This window comes from Rattus norvegicus, chromosome 8 (genome assembly GCF_021556685.1).
Source record: "Rattus norvegicus strain SHRSP/BbbUtx chromosome 8, alternate assembly SHRSP_T2T, whole genome shotgun sequence".
NCBI lineage: Eukaryota > Metazoa > Chordata > Mammalia > Rodentia > Muridae > Rattus > Rattus norvegicus.
The window spans coordinates 68,876,145-68,901,500 of NC_141541.1; the positions used below are offsets into that span (position 1 = coordinate 68,876,145).

General features: G+C 46.4%; 1 protein-coding gene, 1 long non-coding RNA gene and 1 pseudogene across 2 annotated transcripts in view; 1 reads left to right on the forward strand and 2 right to left on the reverse strand.

Moving 5' to 3' along the window:
* Positions 1-17,673, reverse strand: LOC148004177 (uncharacterized). Its single transcript, XR_015627754.1, has 2 exons — positions 17,584-17,673; positions 1-125 (listed from the first exon to the last, which is right to left on the reverse strand). It is a non-coding gene; the product is annotated as an uncharacterized LOC148004177 (long non-coding RNA).
* LOC148004178 (peptidyl-prolyl cis-trans isomerase A pseudogene) lies at positions 2,585-7,034 on the reverse strand (annotated as a pseudogene).
* Larp6 (La ribonucleoprotein 6, translational regulator) overlaps positions 16,022-25,356 on the forward strand; it is a 21,201-nt gene continuing 11,866 nt past the window's right edge. Inside the window, 1 exon segment of the mRNA NM_001108154.1 lies at positions 16,022-16,312. Coding sequence (NP_001101624.1) covers positions 16,113-16,312 — 200 coding nt within the window. The 5' untranslated portion in view covers positions 16,022-16,112.

The window sequence follows — 25,356 nt, forward strand, 5'->3', positions numbered from 1 at the left end:
TTGTCTTCTTCACCGTCCTCTTCATCGTCTTCAGAGCCTCTCCTCTCTCCAGGCTCTGGCATTTATACTCTTTCCAGTATCCCCCAGAATTAAACTATCTGCAGCTGGCAAAAATCACGCCCCTCCTAGAGTATGAGACAAATCATAGTTATCAGCTGTGGACAATATGAAGCACCCTCCCCTATCCCACCTGGGATTAAAACAAAAACATAGTCATATAACACACCCAGGTGTTTTTACAGAAACCAAAGTTCTCACTACAGCAACATAAAGGCAACAGACTAACTGCCCTTTAGAACAGTGCCTCTCAACCTTCCTATTGCTGCAACCCTTTCACACACAGTTCCTCATGTTGTGCTGACCCCAACCATAATGTTGTTTTCGTTGCTACTTCACAACTGTAATTTTGCTACTGGTATGAATCATAATACGAATATCCATTTTTTTTGATAGTCTTAGGCAACCCCTGTGAAAGTGTCATTCCATCCCCAAAGGGGTTGCGACCCACAGGTTGAGAACTGCTGCTTTAGTGGGTCTGAGTTTTTAGCCTAGGTGATTGCCTTCTAGTTTTACAAATTGGCATATCATCATGGCTTATTATTATTACCCCGATGTATCTTTCCTTTCTGATTATTTCCTTAGAGAGACCTACACTTGGAATTTATTAGGTGGTACCAATACTTACTGACTTCTTTTTCCTAAAGAGTTAGTGCCCAAATGCACTTCCACCTGTAATGATTAAGTGGGGTCACTGTAATTCCCATTTGGGATTACAAATTTCCAAAGGGAAAAAATCCATTTAACAAAGCAAAGCAGGGGCCACACATTATGAGGTGGGAATGTTTTGCCCTTCCTCGATTTGGCTGAACAAAGTTTAAAGTGTTTCTGCAAGCATGGTCCCCAGACCAGTAACATCAGCATCACCTCAATCTGGTTGGAAAAGCAAATTCATCGAGCTGTCCTCGGACTTACTAAAACTGAAACTAAGAATGAGGACTAGGGTCTTAGTGTGAGTGTGTGTGTGTGCGTGTGTGTGTGTGTGCCTCTGTGTGTGTGTGTGTGTATGTGTGTGTGCGCGCGTGCGCGCGCGCACCAGAAGTTAACCTCAGATATCTTTCCTGTTTTGTGAGACAGTCTCTCAGTTTGGCCTGGAGCTTGCTGACTCAGGCTGATTGAGCAGGGACCTTGCATGACTCGGTCTCCCCAGTACTGCTATGATAGGCATTTGCCTCAACAGCCAGACTTTGTTTCGGTGCTGGGGATCAAACTCATGTCCTTATACTTGCAGGACAAGCACTTTGCTGACTGAGCCATCGTTCCAGGGACAAGATTTCAGTTTTAAGAAGCCTCCTGGATTATGTTCAAGTTCGAGAAGAACCTTGCCAAGCCCTCAGAAGTGTTTGCCGCGTGCCTTAAAATATCTAAATTCCATTTCCTAGCCCCTGACCATTTATAAGGGGTGGTGTGCCGTAACATAGAGAGGTACGGCTTGCTGCCCTGGGTGAGTCCCTAGTGCGTATGTGACCAAACTCATGTGATAATGACTTGTGACACTGTTGCCTCTGAAGGTCAGGGTGAAAAATGTCTCTGCATCACTTAGCCCAAATGGGACACTGGAAGGAAATTTTAAGCTAAGTTACACCAGATGTTTCATGGTTATGCAAGAATGCAGAACACAACATGTTTTCCTTGCTGGATAAAAACACGCTGTAAGTTTTCTTTAGCAGTGGGGCTAGGGCTTACAAAATGGAGTAGTCTGACCACTCTTCAGACTGCTTCCACCCCTCCCTCCCTCCCTCCTAGGGCAAAGGACAATCAAGCCAAAGACAAGGAAGAACACAGTGCCCTCAGTCCGCAGCTGAGACCGTCGGCTGCAACATCTGGGCTGTATAAAACAGAGATGACAGTGTGAGGCATGAGAGCGCGTGCTGCCTCTTCTACTTCAGACTGTTGTGCTCAGGGTGGCTCCGGAAGGCTTGCCCACTGCTAGTCTTAAAATAATGCAGATGGTAGCTGCAGTGAAGGAAATTAGGGAGGGAAAAATTATTTCCAGTTCTTTTCGAAGAGCATAGCAGACACCATTGTCTCCTTCCCAGGGACTGAATAATGTCCCCACTTCTGAGAAGTTTCACACCTTTGTGTGATGGCTTCTTCAGAAGGATGGTCCACAGTGTTGTTGGACAGGTGATGGCTGAATGCTGGCTAACATGATTATAAATCTGTGCTGTGCCAATTCCAGCCACACAAGCTGTAGTAAGAGCGGTTAGTCATGCTGATTGGATTAAGAAGAGCCTAGATCAGTGGTTCTCCACCTGTGGGTACTGACCCCTCTAGGATTGAATGACCTGTTCACAGGGGTTGCACATTAGATATCCTGCATATTGGTTATTTAAATTATGATTCTTTTCTTTTTTTAGATTTTATTCTTAATCATAAACTTAACTTTACAATCCAGCTAGACTTGAGGAGCATGAGGAAAATATGGAACCCAAAGAACTTCAGTGAGAGCAGATGGGAAGGGGGCGCTCTCCTGAGCTACAGAAGGAATGGTTTGATGGGTAAAATGTCCGCAAGTCAAAAGAAATTAGGGTTGTCCACAGCAGGAAACTGTGGTCTTCTTCCTTGCCCTTCCTGGACCCAAAATGCCCCACGGCTTCCGCGATGTTCATGCCTTCTTTCACCTTCCCGAAGACCACATGCTTGCCATCCAGGATTTGTCATGGACAAGATGCCAGGACCTGTGTGCTTCAGGATGAAGTTCTCACCCTCAAATTTCATCATGGCCTGTGATGTCACCACCCTGGCACACGGGTCCTGGAATAATTCTGTGAAAGGAGGAGTCCTTATAGCCAAATCCCTTCTCTCCAGTGCTCAGAGCATGAAAGTTTTCTGCTGTCTTTGGAACTCTGTCTGCAAACAGCTGGAAGGAGACATGGCCCAAGGGCTTGCCATCGCCGCGATGTCAAAGTACACAATGGGGTTGACTATGTCTGCAGCAAGCGGCAAAAAGTGACAGCGTCATCTGCCTACACTATGATTTTTAACAGTATCAGAAGTACAGTTATGAAGTAACAATGAGAATAGTTTTATGGTTGGGGGGATCACTACAACATGAGGAAATGTATTAAAGGGTCATAGCACAAGGAAGGTTGAGAACCGCTGGCTCAGATTAATAAAGCACACATCAGGGTATGTGTGTGTAAGGACATTTTCAGAGAGAATTGAAACAGGGAAGATGGGTCCTGAATGACTGAATGAGGGTGGCACCATCCAGTAGTCTGGAGGGCCAAATAGAATGGAGGAGGAAGAGGGGAGGGGGAGGGAGAGGAGAAGGGGGAGGGGGAGGAAAGGGAAAGCAGAAGGGGGAGGGGTGGGAGAGGGGAAGGAGAGGGAGAGCAGAAGTGGGAGGGGGAGGAGAGGGAGAGCAGAAGGGGGAGGGGTGGGAGAGGGGGAGGAGAGGGAGAGCAGAAGGGGGAGGGGTGGGAGAGGGGGAGGAGAGGGAGAGCAGAAGTGGGAGGGGGAGGAGAGGGAGAGCAGAAGGGGAGGGGGAGGGAAGTGAAAGGGAGAGCAGAAGGGGGAGGGGGAGGGAAGTGAAAGGGGGAGCAGAAGGGGGAGGGGAGGGGGAGGAGAGGGAGACCCAGCACTGTAAACATTCTCATTCTCTCACTGTCTTGAGTGCTCATTCCTACTCCAATCCCTGGCTGCTGAGGTGGGCTACTGAGCTCTGCCTCACCCTCCTGCCATGATGGACTAGATCCTTAAAAACCACAACCCAAACAAGCTTTTCCTCTCTTACAATGTGTTGTTCAGATGCTTTGTCACAGACAAAGACTAACACCAGGTGACACTCTGATTCACAGAGCTTCAGTTTCCTAACAGGATCTCATTGGGACAGCTGCAAGAGGGACTAAAGGAGGCCACATTTAATGGTCATTCCTGTCTTCTCCCTAGCAGTGCTTCGGTGTCCTTTCAGTACCTCAACCTCCCACTGGTGAGGATGGGGCACAAAACCACCGCACTGATGTTCAGAAAGATCAAACAAATCCCATTATGCCTTGGGACATTCCTCCACAGTGAGGAAACATTTGTCTCAGTGTTCTTGTCTTACTTTGATATGATGTTCCTCACAGCCTCACTCATGGAGAGTGAAAATAAGGATTCCCTTCATAAAGTCAGGCCTGTGTGTCTGGGTCTGTATCCCAGATAGACCTTTCCTAGAGACTGGAGAAAGAAAAAAAGAGCAGACTCTGAGGTGAAGTAGCAGGTTCTTGGTTCTTCAAAATGCTAGCCTAGATCCGTCACCAGCAGAATTCTTTACAACAAAGTAACTAGCACTTCCTTAAGACTACTGACAAATCCCAGCCCCGGTTTTCTGCAGGTCTGACTTGACCTTGAATTGACCTGTTCAGACCTACTCCACTATCCTTCCCAACCTAAACTTCTCATCCTCTCAGAGACCAGTCATTGAATGAACCTGAGGGAAGTGAAGAGGTAGTTACTCTTTTAAGTCTGTCGTCATAGATTTTCTGGCCTTCCCACGGACCCTTCTCACCTTGTGGTGTTATAATCTGTTCTGATTAACTTTGACCATCAACTTGGCACAACCTAGAAATATCTACAGAGAGAATTTCATTTGAAAAATTGCCTAGGTCAGATTGACCTGCACACAACTCTGGTGGTGGGGTGTTCATGTTCACTAACTTAATGTAGGACCAATCTAGCCCTGTGTGGGAGGCACCATTCCTTACGCCCACTGTGGGAAGTACCATTCCCTAAGTCCTGGGGTGTATATGGAAGCTACTTGAACAGAAGCCTGCCTGCCAGCCAACAAGTAATATCCTCAGTCAGTCCTGATGTACTTCTTCAGCTTTGAAGTGAGTTCCTTGGCCAAAGGCAATACTCAGGAATAGCAAGTAAGCTTGCTTTCATTTTTTTGCCTTGAGTTCTGCCTTGGCTTCCCTCAATGGCAGGCTAACTGAGATAAACTCTTTAATCTCCTAGATTGCTGTTGGCCAGGGCATTTGTGACAGCATCAGGAATGAAACTAAAATACCAGCCAAGCTCCTAAGCATCACTCAGGGATCTATGGTCATCCCCTTTATAAGTGCTCAAGTTTAACTAATCACCTCTTGGTTACTTCCTCTACTGGTCCCTCCCTCTCTGCTGGACAACAGCCTGTCCCCTGAGCATCTCTGATATTTCACTGGGCACAGTTGTGTCCACAGATATCACAGCTAATGAGGAGCCCGGAAGATGCCCAAGCCGTGTGACAGTGTTCCGTGCATGAGCTGAGAGTGCTCCTCCATGTATAAGCTCAATCACTGGAGTCCCAAAGTCATACGCTTTCTGTTGAGTAAGTTTGTAAAGGTTCTAGAGAAACAACACTTTCCATCTGATGTAGTCTCCTTGGTTTGCAGTGGGACGCAGATCTATAACTTCTGGTTGCAAGTGACAAGGGCCAGGTCTGGGCCCTCAGGCAAACAAGCACATGTCAGACACTGATCCGAGCCCCACTCATTCATCCTTTCTGACAGTGGAGGCTTTGTTAGTGACTCAGGCTTGTGGTGCCTGGCTCCCACAGCCCTAGGATGAGTAGTCAGTGTCTTCTGTGCAGTTTTCAGATCTGCTTATCAGTTCCTGGAGATGCCAGATTCACGTAGTTCTTAGCAGAGGTCACCATGTGGATTCCTCCTGGGACTTGCAATTTGGGCTTGTTTCTACTGCACCAGAATACTTGAAGACTATCATCATCATCACCGTCATCATCACCACCATTATTCACATTTTTAAAATGTGTGTGTGTGTGTGTGTGTGTGTGTGTGTGTGTGTGTGTAAAAATGACACAGCAGGTCTGTAGAAGTCAGAGGATAACTCGTGGGAGTTGGTCCACTTTATCTACCACAGGGCTCCCAGGGATCTAGCCCAAATCTTCAGGCTTTGAAGCCAGTACCTTTACCTGCTGAGCCATCCCACCAGCCTGGGGATTGGACTTTTATCTGCTCTTGCGATTTTTCAAAGGTGACATAATATATGAGAAATTCATTCTGGAACTTCCCAGTGTCTCCGTAAACTCTAAGACAACCCTGGGCTTGAATTAATTCTAGTTAGTTGCATCTTGAAGTGTGGAGGACCAATAGCTAAACCCTGGTGTGGAGAATATTGGAGCAGAAAAAGCCCTACCACAGATGTTCCTTTGCAGATGGAGTCACTTGGAGAATTTGAGAACTGCACAGGAAGACTGACTATTCATTCTAGGGTGGTGGGAGCCAGGCACCACAAGCCTAAGCCACCAAAACTACAGGCAAAGTTTGAATACATGCTCTGACGTATACTAAAACAGTGCGGTTGTATGATGTGCGAAATTGCTTTTCTAAATGCTTTGGACAAAATACTCAACAGCATGACTTGATGAGAAAGAACTTACCTTGGTTCGTGGTTGGAAGGGACATAGTCTGTCTTGCTGACAAGGCGAGGCTGCATGCATGAGTCAATGCCAGGACAGCCACCGACAAAGTAGTCAAGAAACACAGGGGCTTCCTATGACCCTTGACCTCATCTCCAGAAATCCACTTCCTCCAGTTAGGCTCTACCTGGTAAATATCCCACAACCTCCCCAAACAGTGCAAACAGCTGGGGAGAGAGTTTTTAAACACTTAATCATATGGGGGACATTTTATGTGTAAACCATAATACGTACACCAAGAAAACCCCATGCTCTAGTAGCCATATGGTATTTTTATTTTCACATTCAGCAGAGGAGGTTATACTTGTGACAGGGCACATATGCAGGTCAGAGGTCAATTTGCAAGGTCAGTTCTCTCCTTCCAACTTGCAGGTTCTGGGGATTCCATTCCAGGTTGTCATCAGGTTTGACAGCAGACACTTTACCAGCCAAGCCATCTCACTGGACCCAATGTGTTATATCTTTAAATGATGGGACCCAAACTTGGGACAATGTTACTTTTTTGGGAGGACTCCTCAAACTTAAAAGAATGGGTGACAGTGACCAGACGCCTTCTAGAAGGCTTAGCCATCTCTGCCATTTGCAGCAGGGACTGGATATCCATTGATTACATTGATAATGCAATTATTATAAAGGAGTTGGATGGGGAAATAAAAAAATCTACTCCTCCATGAACACACCATTGCCTGTCCTAGCAGAAGAACCAAACTATTCCTTTTGGAATCCTGCACTATTCTTACCACACACTTTTCATTTGGACATGCAGTAGGTACTTATATTGATAAATTTCTTAAATTCTGACTCTAGAAATTGGAAAGCCGATATCTAATTTGTTGAACAGCTCTTATATCCTGGGGAATATCACTGAACTTTAGTATTAATAGAATATCTTACTGGGTTCGGTCCCCAGCTCCGAAAAAAAAGAACCAAAAAAAAAAATAGAATATCTTAGTATTAGAATTAATACTAGGTATTGGTTAAGATATAATTTAAACTGTTATAGGAAAGATATCTCAAAATATAGTGAATTAAGTAGCATATGAATTTCATCATGGTTCTGATTATGACACATGAGCATGTCCACAGCTCTCTCTTAGCTCATGGGGCTTCCATCTCTGGGCCTGATGTGGCTGCTGTAGCAATAGGTAGGGGGAAATATTTTGGGAAACATATCCACAGTTTCATGGAGGGCTGACAAAAGAATACATTTTTTTTTACCATAAGTTAGTCAGGTGGTTATACCAAGACGCAAAGCAGTTGAAGGAATATAGTATAATTGCTAATTAGTTGGTCATGTATCCATCTAAAACTGGAGTGGGGCATAATCAAATAAAGATTGCTGATTGACAGTTCACATTAGAACTGCTGAGACTAATGGCTTTGAGGGCCCGGCTCTAATAAGATAGGTATCTGCATCAACCCCTCAGGGCTCCAGGAACATCTTAGAGGAGGGAGTGAAGAGGAGACAAGAACCAGAGACTGGGGAAGAGAGCTTCGGAATGCTTTGTCTGGACATGCTATACCATTACATTCTGGAACCCCCAGCAGCTATGGCTACCTTCACAATGTTCACACAAAGGTCAAACCAACAGAGTCAGTCAGTCAACTGACTGCATTCCAGAAGGCAGCACTAACTGGACTCACTCTGTGTGTGTGTGTGTGTGTGTGTGTGTGTGTGTGTGTGTGTGAGAGAGAGAGAGAGAGAGAGAGAGAGAGAGAGAGAGAGCATGAAGGAGGAGAGGGTGCATGTTGGAGGTGTCTGAGGGATGTAGAACAGGAGATTTGAATGCCATCAAGATACATTGTACACATATATGAAATTGACAAAGAATAAATAAAATATATTCTAAAGCAAATATAAAAAACCCACATCTATTTATAAGTATCTTAGTTCTTATTGAAGTTGGGAGTGAACTACAGGAAGGTGCTGGGTGCTGGGTGCTGGCCCAGAAATTCTTCATTTTGCCAGTGAGTTTGGGATTTGGTTGGCTCTGGAAGGTTGACTCAGCTTGTAAGAGTTTGAAGTTTAACCCAAAACAGAACAAAGCAGAGGAGTAAATGTCTTGATTTACAGAGGAGGGGGATGCAGATGAAGCAATGGAAACGTTTGTGCCCCTCATTCCAAAGACAATCTTCTTGGTATAGCTATATTTAGAAAGCCATGCCTACTACCACAGGCTAAGCATGCACTTGGGTTGGGTTGTAGACTAGACATTTCCCACAAATGACAGAATTTTAGTCTGTGTGGCCAACTCCATCTGACAAGGATCATTCGGGCCACTTCACAGGCAAGAAAACTGTTTATCAGAGGTGATGGAGTTAAGAATCCTGAGTCCAGGCCTGTTAGATGTCGTGTGTTAATACACTGCTGCTCCCGAGTGAGATCTTAAAGTAAGCTCCAGGAACTAGGTGGGTAGCTCTGTTGATAAAGTGCTTGGTGCACAGCCATGAGAACCTTTGTTCAGTTCCCCTGGATGCCTGTGTTAAAGCTCAACTTCGGTGTCTTGTGCTTATAATCCTAGCACTGCCAAGGCAGAGATAGGGGAGACCCTGGGAGCTTCTAGCCAGTCAGCCTAGTTCTATTGGTAAGCCCTCAGCCAACGAGAGATTCTGCCTCAGAACAAACTAATAAATAACAAACAAATAGAAAACAAGATGAACAGCTCCTGAGGAACAACATCCAAGGTAATCTGAAGCCTCTACACACGTGTACACGTGTCCACATGAGCATGTACACATATACACAAATAATAATAAAGCCACATTTCAAGGCATTCTTGGAAACACCTTTACTGGCCGTCTGTTACGGTACATTCTGTAGTCAATGCATTCTTTTTTTTTTTTCTTTTTTTCAGAGCTGGGGACCGAACCCAGGGCCTTGCGCTTGCTAGGCAAGCGCTCTACCACTGAGCCAAATCCCCAACCCCAGTCAATGCATTCTTAGTACTATAGTCTGCCCTCTCCATCACCTGGTATTCACTCATTACTCCTAGGTCATTTTGCAAAACTGAGTGTGACTCCAGGTCTTGTATCTGACATGTGCCTAAACAAATGATAGATCAAGTTCATAAACACATCCTCAGACCTCTGAATGAGTTCTCTTTAATACCTAGCCATGCCAGTTTTGCTGCATTTATGTCTTATTCCTTGGTTTACAGCTCTCCTGTCAGCTACCATTAAAATACTTCTAACTGATTGAAAAACAATAGGCTTTCATGTACTGGGAAGGTCTTTGCACGACTGAGTTTTGGCTTCAACCTAATCTCAATCTATCATGGTACCCCACTTGCCTCTAATGAAAAGGCTATTTCCCACTCTGAGTTTGTTATTAAAACAAGCTCCTAAGATAAACACTCCTCCATTGCTGGTAGAAGTGCAGACTTGTACAGACATTATGAAAATCAATATGTGTAGTTCCTCAGAAAATTGGCAATCAATCTTCCTCAAAACCCAGCTATACAACTCTTGGGCATATATCCAAAGGACACTCCATCCTACCATGGACACTTGCTAAACTATGTTCATAGCAGCTTTATTCATGATAACCAGAAACTGAAAATAACCTAGACAATCCTCAAGCAGAGAATGGACAAAGAAAATGTCATCTATACAATGAAGGACTACTCAGCTGTAATAATGTCATCATGAAATTTGCAGGCAAATGGATGGAACTAGAAAAAGATCATCCTGAGTGAAGTAGCCCAGACTCAGAAAGACAAACATGGTATGTGCTTACTTCTACATAGACATTAGCTGTAAAGGATAATTGTGCTACCGTCCACAGACCCAGAGACGCTAAGTAACAAGGCGGGCTCAGGGGGAACGATCCTCCCAGGGAAGGGGAAATAGAATAGAATTTGCAGGTGGACTGGGGACTGTGGGAATGGGAATAGCCTGGATCTGGCATGGGGGCTGGGAGGGATGAAGAGAGAGGGTACTTGAAGGACTTGGGGGTAATATAGAAACCTAGTGCAGTGGAAACTCCCTGGAATCTGTGAGAGTGACCCTAGTGAGGTCTCCCAGTAACAAGGGATATGGAGCCTGAACCGGCTGTCTTGGTCAGGTAAAGCTCCAGGAGTGACACTGGATCATTAACTCCGCCACAAAACCTTCAACCTACAACCTGTCCTGCCTGCAAGACGTGCTGGGGTGATGATGGCTCAAAACTTGTGATAGTGGTCATCCAGTGACTGGTCCAACTTGAGGCCCACACCACAAGAGGATGCCCATGCCTGACACTACCTGGATGACCAGGAAGCAGAGGCAGGGCAGTCCAGAGACCAGGATAAAACCAAATACAATGGGGAAAAGTAAATAAAATTATTCCCTGTAATATTCTACTAGACTCACAGATTAGTGCCTAGCCCAGTTATCACTAGAGAGGTGTTACCCAGCAACTTATGGAAACAGATGCAGAGAACCACAACCAAACACACTAGGGGGAGCCAGGGGAACCCCCAAAGAAGAGGGGGGAGGGAAGATTGTAGGACTCAGGGGAATGAGTCAAGAACACCACAAGAACACAGCCCACAGAATCAACTAAACGGGGTCATAAGGGTTCACTGAGACTGGAGGGACAAATTCGGACCCTGTATGGGTCTGAGCTAGGTTTTCTGCATATATATTATGGTCATGTAGCTTGGTGTTCTTGTGGGACTCCTAACAGTGGGAGTGGGAGCTGTCTCTGACTCTTTTGTTTGCACTTGGGACCCTTTTCCTCCTACTTGGTTGCCTCATCCAGCCTTGATATGAAAGTTTGTGGTTAATCTTACTCTAACTTGTTATACCAAGTTTGGTTGATATTCTTGGGAGACCTGTGCTTGCTCGCTCTCGCTCTCTCTCTCTCTCTCTCTCTCTCTCTCTCTCTCTCTCTCTCGGAAATGGAGGAGGAGTGGATCTGGGGGGAGAAGGGAGGTGGTAGAAAGGATGGGAAGAAAGGAGGGAGGGAGAACTGAAGTCAGGATGTATCAAAGAAAAATAAAAATAAACAAACAAAAACAAAACACAGAGCGGGGTTGGGGATTTAGCTCAGTGGTAGAGCACTTGCCTAGGAAGCACAAGGCCCTGGGTTCGGTCCTCAGCTCCGAAAAATAGAACCAAAAAAAAAAAAAAAAAAAAAAAAAACACAGAGCATGAGGTGTATGAGAGAAGAATAAAATATAAAAAAATAAAACCAAAACAAAACAAGAGTTAAACAAACCCAAGCCCTAAGATGTCAGGGAAAGGGACAGCAGGCTGAGTCCTGGTTTTGTTTTAAGGGACTTTGCTCATCTCTCAGTGGTGTGCCAAACTTTGCATGGGTGCTAAAGACAAGCTTGGGAAGGGGTGACTGGCCACCTCCCCTATCCCAGAGAGGAAGGAGCTGGAAACATGAAGAGGTTTGAAGCTCCCGGCTCATTTACCAGAGATGGACTGTTGGGGTCTGAACAACTAAATTGAAGCCACAAGTGTTCCAGAAGTAAGGCTTCCTTGGAGCGAATACAGTATGCAGAGGGTGTGGCAGGGAGGAAGAGGAGTGCTCTCCAGGAGTTTGACAAGTGACTGAGCTAACTCCTCTCATGAAGAGGAGGGTTCTTGTCTCTCCATCCCCAAATGTCATGATACTAGATACTAAATATGATAACATTGTGTGAAGTTGCCTTAAGGTTTGCATAAAATTCCAAAGACATTTCTTACAAATATTCCAACAAAGTTGACAGGAAGATGCCCTATATTTAACATACCTTAATAGGGACCTGATTGAAAGGTTATAGTGTGTGTATGTGTGCGATGTACCTGTGTGTGTGTGTGTGTGTGTGTGTGTGTGCGTGTGTGTGTGTGTGTGTGTGTGTGTGTGTGTGTGCACGCATGCGCACGCTTGGGTCCTGGTGTGAGCATGGGTGTCCTGCTACATCACTTTCTGCTTTAGTCCCTTGAGGCAGAGTCCCTCGCTAACCTGGAGCTAGGAAGGCAATCAGCAAGCGCCAACTCTCCCTTCTCTTCCCACTATGCTCTAAGTCAGTGGTTCTCAACCTTCCTAAGCTGTGACCCTTTAATACAGTTCTTCATGTTGTGGTGACCCCAACCATAAAAATATTTTGTTGCTGCTTCATAACTGTAATTTTCTACTGTTATAAATCATAAGTGTCCGATATGCAGAATATCTGATATTTGAGCCTTGTAAAAGGTAATTTGACCCTCTCAAAGGGGTCATGACCCATAGGTTAAGAACCTCTAAGGTTACAGGTGGGCTGTAGCTAGTCTTTGCTACTTTGTGGGTTCTTCTACCCCTTCAACCTCCTAACACTTGATAAGAGAGAAAAGGGATAGAGGGAAAGGGAAAGGGGTCCCTGACTTCCTACTGGTTAGAGGCATCGAGTTCCTTGGAGCAAGTTTGATCTTTGCCAGCCAGATATATAATTTCTTCTTGTTTCTATTTTGAGCATAACTAAACAAACCATGTCCAACAACATACAAAACCAACCAACAACAACCCACCCTGCCTCTGGGGGCCTTAGCATTTATATAACCTCTGAAAAGTCCCCAGAATTCCAAATGTCACACAGTTGCAGACACTGTCTACAGCTGAGGAAGTCGCAGCACCCTGACAGAGCACGAGGCAAGTCACAGCTGCCATGGACAAGCTGAAGCAGCCCCATATCCCACGCCGCCTGGGATCAAAACAAAAACATTTTCCCATACTCTTTCTGTGTTTAAAAAACAAACAAACGAAACTCCAATGCTATCACCACAGTGGGCGGTCCCACCTGGATTTTTCGTTAGGTAATGGAAAGTCAAGCTCAAATCATCATGCTTGCAGATGAAGCTCTCAGAGTTACGTCCTCAGCCCCAGAGTGTATTCTCTGTAGCGTACCTGCTCCCTGCCGAGAGGAGCTGTAGTGTGAATAACCATCACCAATGTGATAGGGCTGATAGTCACTCTGTGTCTGTCCACAGGAGTGTTTCCAGAGATTACGCCGAGGATGAGGGACCCTCCCCAAATACAGACAGCACTGTCTCATCTGCTAAGGTACCCGACTAACTAAAAAAGGAGGGAACAGGCTAAGCACCAGCATTCACCTCTCTCTGCTTCCTGCCGGTACCATGTGACCAGCTGCTCTGAGCTCCTGTTGCCGTGTCTTCTCCACCATGACGGCCCTACTGTGCCCTGAAACTGCAGGCCAAAATAAACCCTTCCTGTCTTGGGTTGCATTTGTATACTGTCATAGCAACAAGAAACAGAACTAATACAGGACTCAGGGTGGGATAATGTCTGACATCATTTCCAGAGCCAAAACTCTTTATGGAGAGCTATAAATAAATAATAGCAGGAAGAGCATAGGCAGGCCTCTTTGCAGGACATTTAAATTCTTTTTTTAAAATACGATTTTATTGTGATTGATGTGTCTGTGTGTGTATCTACTTGTGGGTATGTGCGTGTGAGTGGAGGGCTTGTAGAGGCCAGAAGAGGAGGTCAGATGTCCTGGAGCTGGAGCTCCAGGCAGTCGTGTGGCCTGGAAGTGGGTGCTAGGAACAGAATTCAGGTCCTTTGCAATAGCAGCAAGAACTCTTAATCCCGGAGCCATCTTTCCAGCCCCTAAATTTAATTTCACTTTACAAATTCTAACTAAATAAATAGTTTTGTGGACCATATTCACCTACTACCTAGGATGTCTACTCTATGTACAGCAGCCACACTTTTACAAAGGTCTCCAGGAGGTGTTTGGTTTCCGTTCTGCTTCCGGTGCCAGGAACAACGGAACCTAGTGCCTCTCTACCTCTGAGTGTTATCCTTGGCTCTTGCAGCATTTACAAACCTGGACATAAAATACATCTCTCATGTATGTAGGAACCAGTGGGAATGTGACCGTTGATGTGCGTGCAGATGACAACCCCTCGTGTCTTGCCACACTGGATAGTCTTGGAGATCACGGGTCTTGCCTTGTGAAAATCAGGAAAGGCAGTTGTCAGGGAGTCCACTGCAAATCGCTCTCCTCCTGACCTCACCCCAGGTGTGTGTGTGTCCTCCAATCTCCACTGTCCTATAAGAAGGTACGTCTGGCTTCGGGAAAAATACTTCCAAGCATTATTTTAGGTGTTTGGTGTTTTGCCTGCATGTATGTCTGTCACCATGAATGTGCCTGGTGCCCATGGAGGCCAGAAGAGGGTGCCAGATTCCCTGGAACTGTAGTTAGAAATGGCTGTGAGTCACCCTGTGGGTGCTGGGAAGGGAACCCAGGTCCTCTGGAAAAGCAGTCAGTGCTTCTATCAAAAGAAAGCTAACATCAGGGTAAAGTTGGGGAAGGGACTGGGAGTCTGGGCACAGGTCTTTAATCTCTGCTCCTGACAGGAGAGTCAGACAGATCTCTGTGAATTCAGTTTGAAGCCAGCCTGGATTACATAGCAAGTCCCAGGCCAACCAGGCCTATACAGTGAGTCTCTATCTTAATAAATAAAATAATAGATATAATATATAATATTTTCTAATATAAGATATAATACACAATGATAAATAAAAATAAATAAAATAGGTCTGACAATGGAACACAGATTTATTCAAACCTGCAAAAGAGGGGCCGTGGGATTGAGGGCATAGTCCAAAGATAGAGCGATTGCCCAGTGTGCCTGAGATTCTGGGCTCCCATTACTAGTCTTAAATGGGGAGGGCTTCCTTCCTGGGTTATTACGTCTCTCCTAGCCCCAGACCAGAAACCAGCACACTGGGCACTGCCCTTATACCCAGACACTGTTTTCCCAAAGACCAGGTTTCCTGTGTATCTCCTACCTTGGGGTCCTGCAGCAGAGCAAGCAAACATGACCTGTTCTTTGGTGCTCTGACGTGGCCAATGGGGTATATTATGTCGAAGGCCTTCAGTGAAGAGCTTCGTGGATGCGGATTCAAGTCTTACCATGTCCCTGGTTTCTGGTTAAGGCAGCCGATATGGTACTCATCTTAAAAAGTTAAGTGTGAAAGTGTAGCTGGGCTTTAGAGCATCCTGGCATTTAAATAATCAACTTCATTCACCCAATAAATAGCTACGTGCCATCTCAACACAGCACTGGTTTTGACTGCTCTCGCAACGTTGAGGGCCCCTTGAGATGCAGACCCTGATTCAGGCCTTTTGTGCCTGGCCTGACAATTTGCTGTTAGAACAGGTGCCAGGTATATTTGGTGTTGTTTAGGAGACGAGACACGGAGGAGCCAAGCTCTTGACCTCCTAAAACTCATCCTAATCTTAAATTGGCTATGCCAGAGGAGCTAACGGTAAAGCTGTTTTCCCTCAACCCTTGGTGGGTTTGTCAGGGAGACAAACCTGGGAGCTGCTGACTTGTGCCTGTCTCCGCGAGTCCAGCCCTAAGCCAGAAGCCAGCTGAGCGGCATCTCTGCGCGGGGCGGGGAGGAGGGAGCTGTGGGACTGGGGCGCCACCACAGAGGGACGCAGGGAGGGACCTGGTCTGGTTTTTTACCCTGGGACAGGCCTGTGGAGCGCGGGGGAGTCGTCCCTGCGTGAGCGCTCAGGGCGGTGCCCGCCGTGCGGCGTGGGGCGGATCGCGACCCCTGTCCCTCCCCGGGCCCGAGTCTCCGCCGCGCGCGCGCCGCCCACGCGCGATCGTCGCTATCGCTGGCTGCGGGCTGGCCTGGCCTCGCGGCACAGGGACCCTGTCAGCCATGGCCCAGCTCGGCGAACAGACTCTGCCAGGGCCCGAGACCACGGTGCAGATCCGTGTCGCCATCCAGGAGGCCGAGGATGTGGAGGATCTGGAGGAGGACGACGAGGGGACATCGGCACGGGCAGCGGGGGACACAGCCCGGTACCTCAGTCCTGGCTGGGGCAGCGCCAGCGAGGAGGAGCCGAGCCGCGGGCACAGGTAGGCTCCGTAGCTCGGGCCTGGAGAGGTGTTCCCGGGGCTCCGGTGCGCGACAACTCGCCAGGGCAGAGGGGTTGACTCAACCCCGCCACGGAGGCTGCAGACTGAGTCAGAACCCGCTTTGGGGGACAGTCTTGGCCCCAGTCCTCAGCAGGTTTTGATTCTTGATTGACAAGGCTTCCAAGGATGGGGGCTGGGATCTGAAGGATCTGGACTTGGGGCGGATGGTTGTTCTGGGATTCGAAGGGGAGATTGGCACGAGCTATTCTCGCTATCCCTACTTCTGAAGGAGACGCCCCCTTCGGTGGACGCACCCCACCAGACACTTGATCCAGCCTGGAGTTCCCGTGAGGCTGGGCCTCCTCCTCTTGATGCCAGGGATCCTAATAGCCTTCATCGCCGTCATCACCTGTTCTGTTCATCATTCCAGTGGCTTCACTTGGCTTCTGGGTGGGCGCAGGCCAGGCACAGCTGACACATGCAGATGGGGGTATCCAGGAAGGGATAATTTCCTGGTGGAGACAGCTCTCCTGTTCTCAGTTGAGATGGCCTACGGCCTTGCTGCTTCTCCTTCCTCTGCCTTGGGGGTTCCCGTTTCTGCCTGCCTGTTTGCCTGTCTTCTATACCTGAGGCTCCCTCCTTCACTGCACGCTGATGAGTGGCTTATAGTGTGGGTATAGCACCCGTCTGACCTTGCCCCTGGGCGGTGAGCCTTCTTCTCAGCCAGACACCCATCACTAATGCTTAGGCCCTTCACAACCATGATTTCCTTATTGCTGTTTAAAAAAAAATGCTATCCCATATGGAGCTGATGAGAGAAAAGAGACACAGCAATGGCACTAGCAGATTCTAGGGAAGGCTAAGAGTCCTTTGCTAAGAGCCTTCCTTTGAGATGCTGTGCCCAGGCTCTAGGCTCTCAGCTATGAAGATTTTGCAGAAGTACCTCTCAATCGCTAAAAGCTCATTTCCAGCATGGGAGCTTATGGAGGCCACAGCTGAGGGGCTGCTCCATCCCCACAGTTGAAAGAGACCGGACCTTGGTTAAAAGGGTCTGGAACCCACCATTTCAGGCCAGATCTGCAGAGGCACTGTTGTAGGAGAAAAAGGCCAGTCTCACAGTTCAAGGCAGGAATGGTGACACAACCAACATGCTGGCATCATATATACAAAAAGCTCTCTCTATGCCAAGCACAAAAATGAGAAGCAGATAAAGACAGATGCTGAGCCAGAGTTACTCTAGAGGTCATGTAAAATACCTGCAGGTGGCTTACCTTATGGCCTTGTTTGCCTGTGACATCAGGGAAAAGCTGCGCTCTCCTAAATAGCCGAGGTGATGGCCCCATTTACTTGGCCCAAGAAAGATTCTCTACAGAGTTCCAAGAGGAACTGATCCTCAGAGCCTTTTGCCTCATCCCTCACAGGTCACTTCAGGGCCACCCTTCGTCACTTTGTCTCAGCTCCAGCATCTCAAAAATGATGGAGCTTTCAACCTAGTGGAACAGTTTGTGTTGCCGACTAGCATAGCGTTGGCCCCTGAAAATCCCAGTAATTCTTCTGATGAGTGGATCTGCCAGGAGCCTTGTGGGCAGGCACCTAGGGCCTAAGGAGAGCCAATGGGCACAGGATAATGCTGTCCCCTCTTTGGGCCCAGCCTGGTGAGACAGAGGCTATCCGGCACGACTGTCCTCAGCTCCCATAGCCTGAAGAAGGAGCTTCAGTTCCTAAATCTGTTTAAGATTTAACACCCACCCACCCACCTCATGCCCTCAGCCCATAGCTGCCTTCTGTCTCGTTCCGTGCTCCTGGGACACTGTCCTGCCAAGCATGGGAGCGGGGAGGGGTGTGTGTGTTCGCCCTTCCGCCCTCCCACATTTCCATTCTCCATTGGATTTCCAGTCAGCCTTGCAAACTTAATCTTCCCCACATTGCCCGGGCCCCTCCCTGAGTGAACCAGGTTGGTCCTGGCCTCTGCGGTGCTTTGGTACTCTGTGCACCTTGGGGCTCACACTCTCCCAGTCCTGAGTGCACAGTTACACCTCCCTTGAAGGTCCTTGAGGGCTGTGCCTGCAGCTCCCGTGCAACACCAGAATGGACGGTCATCTTGTAAGTGTGTGTGGGATGAGTATGCTCACTTCACAGTGTGAAAAACAGTGTGCCCCGCCCCCACCTGTGAGACAGAGCCTGGCAGGAAGGGGCTTCGTCTTAGCCCTTTCCACACCATAGTCCCCAGTCCAATACCTGGCTTATACCCTGGGGACAAGAAATAAATGAATAGTTGCCATCGTTTTGATGTATTTATTAGAAGGATATGATGCATATGGTTTTGCCCGAACCGTGTGAATGTTGTACACAGAGTCACCCCTGAAACACTTCATCTTGTAACCCTTAACAAGGACGTTCCCAGGAAGCCGTTAACACTGCCTTTGCCGACTCTGAGGAGGAGCACTAACTCCCTAATAGAAGCTCCCAGATTGTCTCAACAGTCAAGTTCCATGTTCAAAGCCCCACAGTCGTCTTCTACGTGGTATCTTACCCTCAGACCAGCAGGTGGTCAGTTCAGGCAGTTTGCCTGTGGTGCTGTTTCAGAAAAATCTTTTAATAGAGAGTCCAGCTTCTTAAAAACCATGACCTTGTAAAGACAGCAGCTGAACCAGACTCCCCTCCTCCCCCAACCTGGGGGCGGGTGAGCATGTGGGTGTCCGTGGAGACCAGAAGAGGGCATCACTCTCCAAATGTAGCAATGTTCTGAACAATTTAATGACAATAGAAGGCTTTGGAACAAACAATGAGCAAAAACTAAGGTAAGTGTGCAGTGAGTGTGTTTCTGAAAATGCTCACTCGGGCTGGGACTTCAAGACAGCCTTGGTTCTGGGCATAGTGTGCACATTTCGCCATGTGTCACCCCACCCAGAGCCAGCAAATGTTGCCCGAAACACCTCAACTCACATTCGCGTTAGAATGATAGTGATTGACGTGCTTTTGCTGTGTGTGCAAAGTTTTCTGCACTCCTAGAAACAGAATGGTTTGATTATGGAAAACATAGATTGTCTACATTTTCCTAGTCCGTCCTTCCTTGGTGTATATAAAATTAATTTTTTAATTGTTTAATTTTAAGATTTTATTTTTTATTTTTATTTATGTGTATGAATTATACATGAGTAACAGGGTCCACTAAGACCAGAGATGGATGTCCAGTCCTCTGGTATTGGAGTTGCCAGTGGTTGTGAGCTGCCCAAAATGGTTCCTGAGAATCTAACTCAGGTCCTCTAGAAGAGCAGCAAATGATTGATTGATTGATCACTCAATTGATTAAAAATCACTCTCTTAGTTCCTGACTTGAGCCTCACAAAAACATTGTTAAATGAGTTTTGGCTTGGCATTGACACAGAACTTCCAGTCAGTTCTGAAGTGGCCCTAGACTTTTTTTTCTGACACTTTGCATTATATATTTATGCAAGGCCTTGTTGCCAACACTGGCAATAAAAAATATTCATCAACATGAGTCATCTTAGGAAAAGGTGGAAGGTGTCCTCCATGCTGCAGCACCAGATAGAAGCCCAGGCTTCACTCCTTACGTAACAGCAGTCGTGGCATCTCGGTGCTATGCCAACTTGTTTTGTCTTTAATAAATGATAAAATTAGGGAGTGGGAGAAGTGGCTCAGCGGTTAACAGTGCCAGCTGCTCTTCCAGAGGACTTGGGTTTGATTCCCGGCACCCACATAGAGCTCACAACCATCTGTAACTCCAGTTCCGGTGATCCTCTGGTTCTTCATGCAGATGGTGCACAGACATAAACTCAGGCAAAATACCCATGTGCATAAAATAAAACTTAAAAATTATTACCAAGAAATCATTTTAAAGTAAATTTCTTTATTTATCATCAATAAATATTTAGTTTATTTACCTCTATATCTGAGGTCATATAAAAATTCATATTAAAAGGAGTTACTAGCGGAACAGTTTAAAAAGTCCTGATCCGGAACATTCTTTTTTTTTTTTTTTTTTTTTTCCGGAGCTGGGGACCGAACCAGGGCCTTACGCTTGCTAGGCAAGCGCTCTACCACTGAGCTAAATCCCCAACCCCGATCCGGAACATTCTTAACCTTTTTCTTTCTAATATCTTTACTATTTTAAGAATGTAAGATTAGATTTTTTTTCAAATGTTTCATGTTTAGATCAGTTTTTATAGTTCTGTTAACTTATTCCTTTGTGCCATAGACGTGCTGTAGACTTCCTGTAGATACGGAAGTTAGGGGTGAAGGGGTTAATTGAATTTAGACTAAACATTTTGGCAAGAGCGTTCCATAGGCCATTCCATGACACTTCATTACCTCACCCCAGGAGACGTCATTGGTTAGAGGTGTTTCTCTGTCATACAGATCTGTCTTTGTGGCCTTCCTGTCCCTCATTTATTAATTTGATATACCACAGTTTTTGAATTGCATCTGTTGCCCTCCAAGGATAAGTCCTGTGTGATTGTGGTGGGTGATACTTTTATTCATTTTAAATAGAATTTTTTAATTTATATTAATTATTTATATATGGGCACACAGGTTTCCTTGGATATCAAAGGAAGGCATCGGATGCCCCTGGAGCTGGAGTCCCAGGTGGCTGTGAGCGGCCTGCAGTGGGTGCTGGGAACTGAACACTGGTCTTCTGCAAGAGAAGTCCATGCTGTGGACCGCTGGGCTATCTCTCCAGGCCCGGTCCTTTTGTTTTTGCTTATTGTTTCAGTTTTAGGGGATGGGGTCTTAGCTCAGGCTGATGAATTCTGAGGTGTATGTGGTCTGTTCCCTCACCTGAGCTTCCCAAGTGGCTGGCACTGCAGGTTACTTGCTGGATAATCATTTTCTTTAGAGTGCTGTTGAATTCTCTTTGCATCTGTGCTCTTCAAGGGTATTGGACTGTAACTTCCTTCCTTGTAGTGCCCCTGTCTGGCTTTAATAATGGAGTAACGCTTGTAAAATAAATTTGTGAATATTTCATTTCTGGGATGAGTTTGAGAAGGACTGGTACTCACTCTTCCCTAAACATTGGTGAAATTCAGCGGCAGAGCCACCAAATCACAGGATTTTTTTCTGTAATGGGAGATATTTGTTTTTAATTTCAAATTTTGTTTCACATCGTGTGTGTGTTTTGCTTGCATGTATGTCTGTGCACCACATACAGTGGTGCAGTGTCTATGCAGGCCAGAAGAGGGCGCTAGATGCACAGACCTGGAGTTAACAGGTGGTCATGCGCTGTCAATCCTAACCACTGAGCCACCTCTCCAACCACTCTCCTTTGGAAAAGAGCTTTGCCTCATCATCTGGCTTGACCAAGAGTTCCTCCCAATGAGGCAAGAAGGAGTATTTAATAATCTCACCTTTGAAATGAGAGCCTTTCCTCGTGGATTTTTACCTATTGTTGTTATAATTGGTTACGGTTACTTTAGACGCTTGAGTGTCTGTCATGTAGCTGGGAACGCCCCTTCATGCTGCCGTCAGCGCGCCCTTTGGGAACATGTCTACTTGGTTTGGAGCACAACCTCACTTTTGGAAACTTCATAATTTGTACTTTTCCTACTCCAGTCATGGAACTTAGCCACTTCCACAGGAATCCACGGTCTTTTGAAACACTAGTAAGAAAGCATTTAGAAACCAAGACCGAATATAAAAAGTGTTTGTTTCTACCTGGGCATCAACACTTTCCAGGTCTTTCCAGGCACAGGACTGCCTTTAAAAATAAATCTGTATAATAATTCTATTTGAACATTACAGATTCTTGGTGTATACTTCCTTTTTTTTTCCACATGGAGGATTTTGACTCTTTACAGTGTCTGTAAGAATATATGAGAACTGACAGAGCACTCAAGCTCTGTGCACAGAGCACAACACCCCTGTGGTCTGAGATGCCACTGGAGGCCATGTTGGTGTCTGTGGCTCATGCTGCAGCCTCAGGCCACAGTGAAGCCTGAGATCTGTGTGAATGTATGCAGTCTGTACCTCTGACTGGTGTCTCAGGGATGACCTCAGGTTTTGCTGCCTGGGGTGGGGCGTGCTGATGTGAACGGCATGAATAGCAGTCTGAGGCCATGCTGAGTCCTGGGTTCTGTGTAGCTGCTGGGGGCCATGGTCAGTGGTTCTGACACAGTCAGAGTCCATACTGATATCTGTGGCCCATGTTACCACCAAAGCCCATGAGGTTGTCTGGACTTTGACCTGAAGCCATGTTGATGTCTATGGGTTCAGGAGAGCTCTCCTCTCTGGCCACTGCACAGCTCTCCTCAATTGATGGTTTCTAGTGTAGGTACAGACAGGATAAGACTCTTCCTCCCTTGGGGGCACTGGCCACTAGGAGTTTGACCATGCTCCAGTGAATATATGGAAAACACAAAACAGATTCCCCCCCTTCTTCTTTTTCTGTGGGGTGAAGTGTCACGGGGGAGTGGGGTACGGGAAGGTGGAAGGGGAGTATGATCAGGGTATATGATGTGAGGTTCTCAAATAATCGATAAAAGAAAAAAAATGAATATATGAGGACTGGCGGGCCACCCATGTGCTACACACACTGCCCTAACCAGTGGCATGTGAGAGCACATCCAGATGTTTCCAGCAATGTCTCGGTGAAGAGCCAGCGTCTTCGAAAAAATAAGAGATTTATTGTTTATAATACATGTGTGACTCGTATGTGTGCAGGTACCACCTGAGGCTCCCCAGCGTTGGGTGCTGGGAACCGAACTTCAGTCCCTTGCATGAGCACCAGTGCCCATAACCCCTGAGCCATTTCCTCAAACCCAACCAATTCTCTCAAATTTGTCCTTTTGCAGTGCTGGAGATTGAACCCAGGGCCTCGTGTGCACTAGGCAAGTGCTCTACCCTTGAGCTGCTTCCTCAGCCCAGAATTTTTTAATCACATTGGCTGCCCTCTTTTGAACTAAATCTGAGTCATCCTCTTATTGACACTGCACAGATGATTCTGAACTGACGTGTTTTTTCACATGCGATATTTCTTCTTTATGTTCAATGCCCTCCTTGTTATTGTTCAGCAATGTCCTTGTCCTTGTGGCCCTGTGACACTCTAATAGATCATTTTCGCACATACACTGTGAATACACAAACTCTCTCCTGGGCTAAAGTCCTGGTGAGGAGGCCTCGTTCATTTGGGTGCTTTCCTTCTTCAGAATGTCTTTTGATGAACAGCTGAGTCAACGTGCCCAGATTAGTTCAAGGTTTTATGGGAAAAACAGGTTTGGAGATTTTACTCATTTTTTTCCCCTCCAATTTCCTTACAAACATGATAACTATTACAGAGCTGCTCCTGGAAGCCAGTCATCTGTTTCGATCTGATTTCTACCCTCTGTATCAGTTTCACACAAATTACAAAATTACAGCCATAGCAAAGCACATGTGAACAGTAATGTTTAGGTATAAAAGTTAAAACTTTCTGGGTTTTTTGTTTGTTTGTTGGGTTGGTTGGTTGGTTTTTGAGATGGGAACAACCCAGGCTGGTCTGAAATTTGTAGGGAGCTGAGGATAATGAGTCCTGCCTTCACTTTTCAAGATCAGTAGCTACAGAAATGCATCACCCCCAGGAGGGGGGAGATCAAGCTCAGGGTTTCCTCTATGCCAAGTGAGCATCCGACTAACCGAGCTTCATCCATGCCCTCAGGTCTTCTTCAAGAGGGATTAATATGTATGTATTAATCCCAGTAACTCTCCTTCCTTCCCAGAAGAGTCCCTGAGAGCTGGGTTCAGTGGCGCATGCCTTTCATTCAGCACTCTGGAAGCAGAGGGAGTAGATTTCTATGAGTCCAAAGCTGGACTGGTCCATAAATGGAGTTCTAGGCCAGCCAAGGCTGCACCATGATCCTGTCTCAGAACAAAACAAAACCTAGACAACAACAGCAACAAAGCGTCTCTTTGGATTTACCATAACAAAATCTATTTGCTTTATATTACGCATACTTTTTAAAAACTCTACTATGTGCAAACCTCTTAAATAGAAACCAGTATGAATTCTACCTTAAACCTAGTATTTAGGGCACTAGTGTACATGAGGAGCTATGATACAGTATAGACAAGCACTAGAGAGTAGGGGCGATTTCCTTTCTAGAGAGTTGCTTTTGAGATGCACGGCTAAGAGAGGGACACGCTGTTCAGGAATCAGGAGTAGCATGTGCAAAGGTATGAGGTAAGAAAGTTTGAGACATGGGGTCTTTCTATTTGCTTGGAGCAATGGGTATTTGGAGGAAGTGAACAGAAACGAGTTTGCAAGATAGAAACAGCCAGATTCTAAGTGCATTGGAATATGGAGCTGAGCACTGTAGGCTTTGTTCGGCGGGCGGTGGAAACCCTGCTGCAATCAGTAGTGATAATATTAAAGTACAACAGCTGCATATTATAAAGGCTTCTTCACGATATGTAATGTGGCAATTGTGTGGAGGAGGCTGGAGCCCAAAACAGTACAGGAGGAGGTGGGAGGTGAGAAGATACAGCCGCAGCCAGGCTCTAGTTGGGAAAGATATGAAAATACAAGAGCAAAGAGAGATGTGGTATCTGAAAGGTAACTGAATTTACATTTTCCCTTTAGACCTATTTCCCAGCCTCTGCCTACCAGCAAAGAGACTCAGGCAACACGGCAGGTACTGCCAAGCAGCAGAAAGGAAGAGGGACTGATTTCTGAAGGAGTCGAACGTGCCACAGAGTCCTAGGGAGGCTAAGACTGGGAGACTGGGAACAGCAGGGAAAAGCCTCTCTACTTTGGTTTGCCGAGGTGAAGCCTGCCCCCATCAAGTGTCTGAAGCCAACTAGGAAGAAAACCGATAAGGGTAGAGAGCTGCAGGGGGAGTCCATGGAACCCACTAAGCAAATTATCAGCTCCCCTCCTTCCAGCTGAATAGTGTGGCGCTTAACCTCCCTCCCTCTTGAAGAGTGGATGGACGATCCTGAAATCTTCCAAGGGGAAGGAGTGATTTTGCAGGGGAGAAAGCAACAGTTGTTAACCGTATCCTGATACAATGTACGGAGGATGGAAGTTTACCACTGTGGTCCTCCTCCTCCCT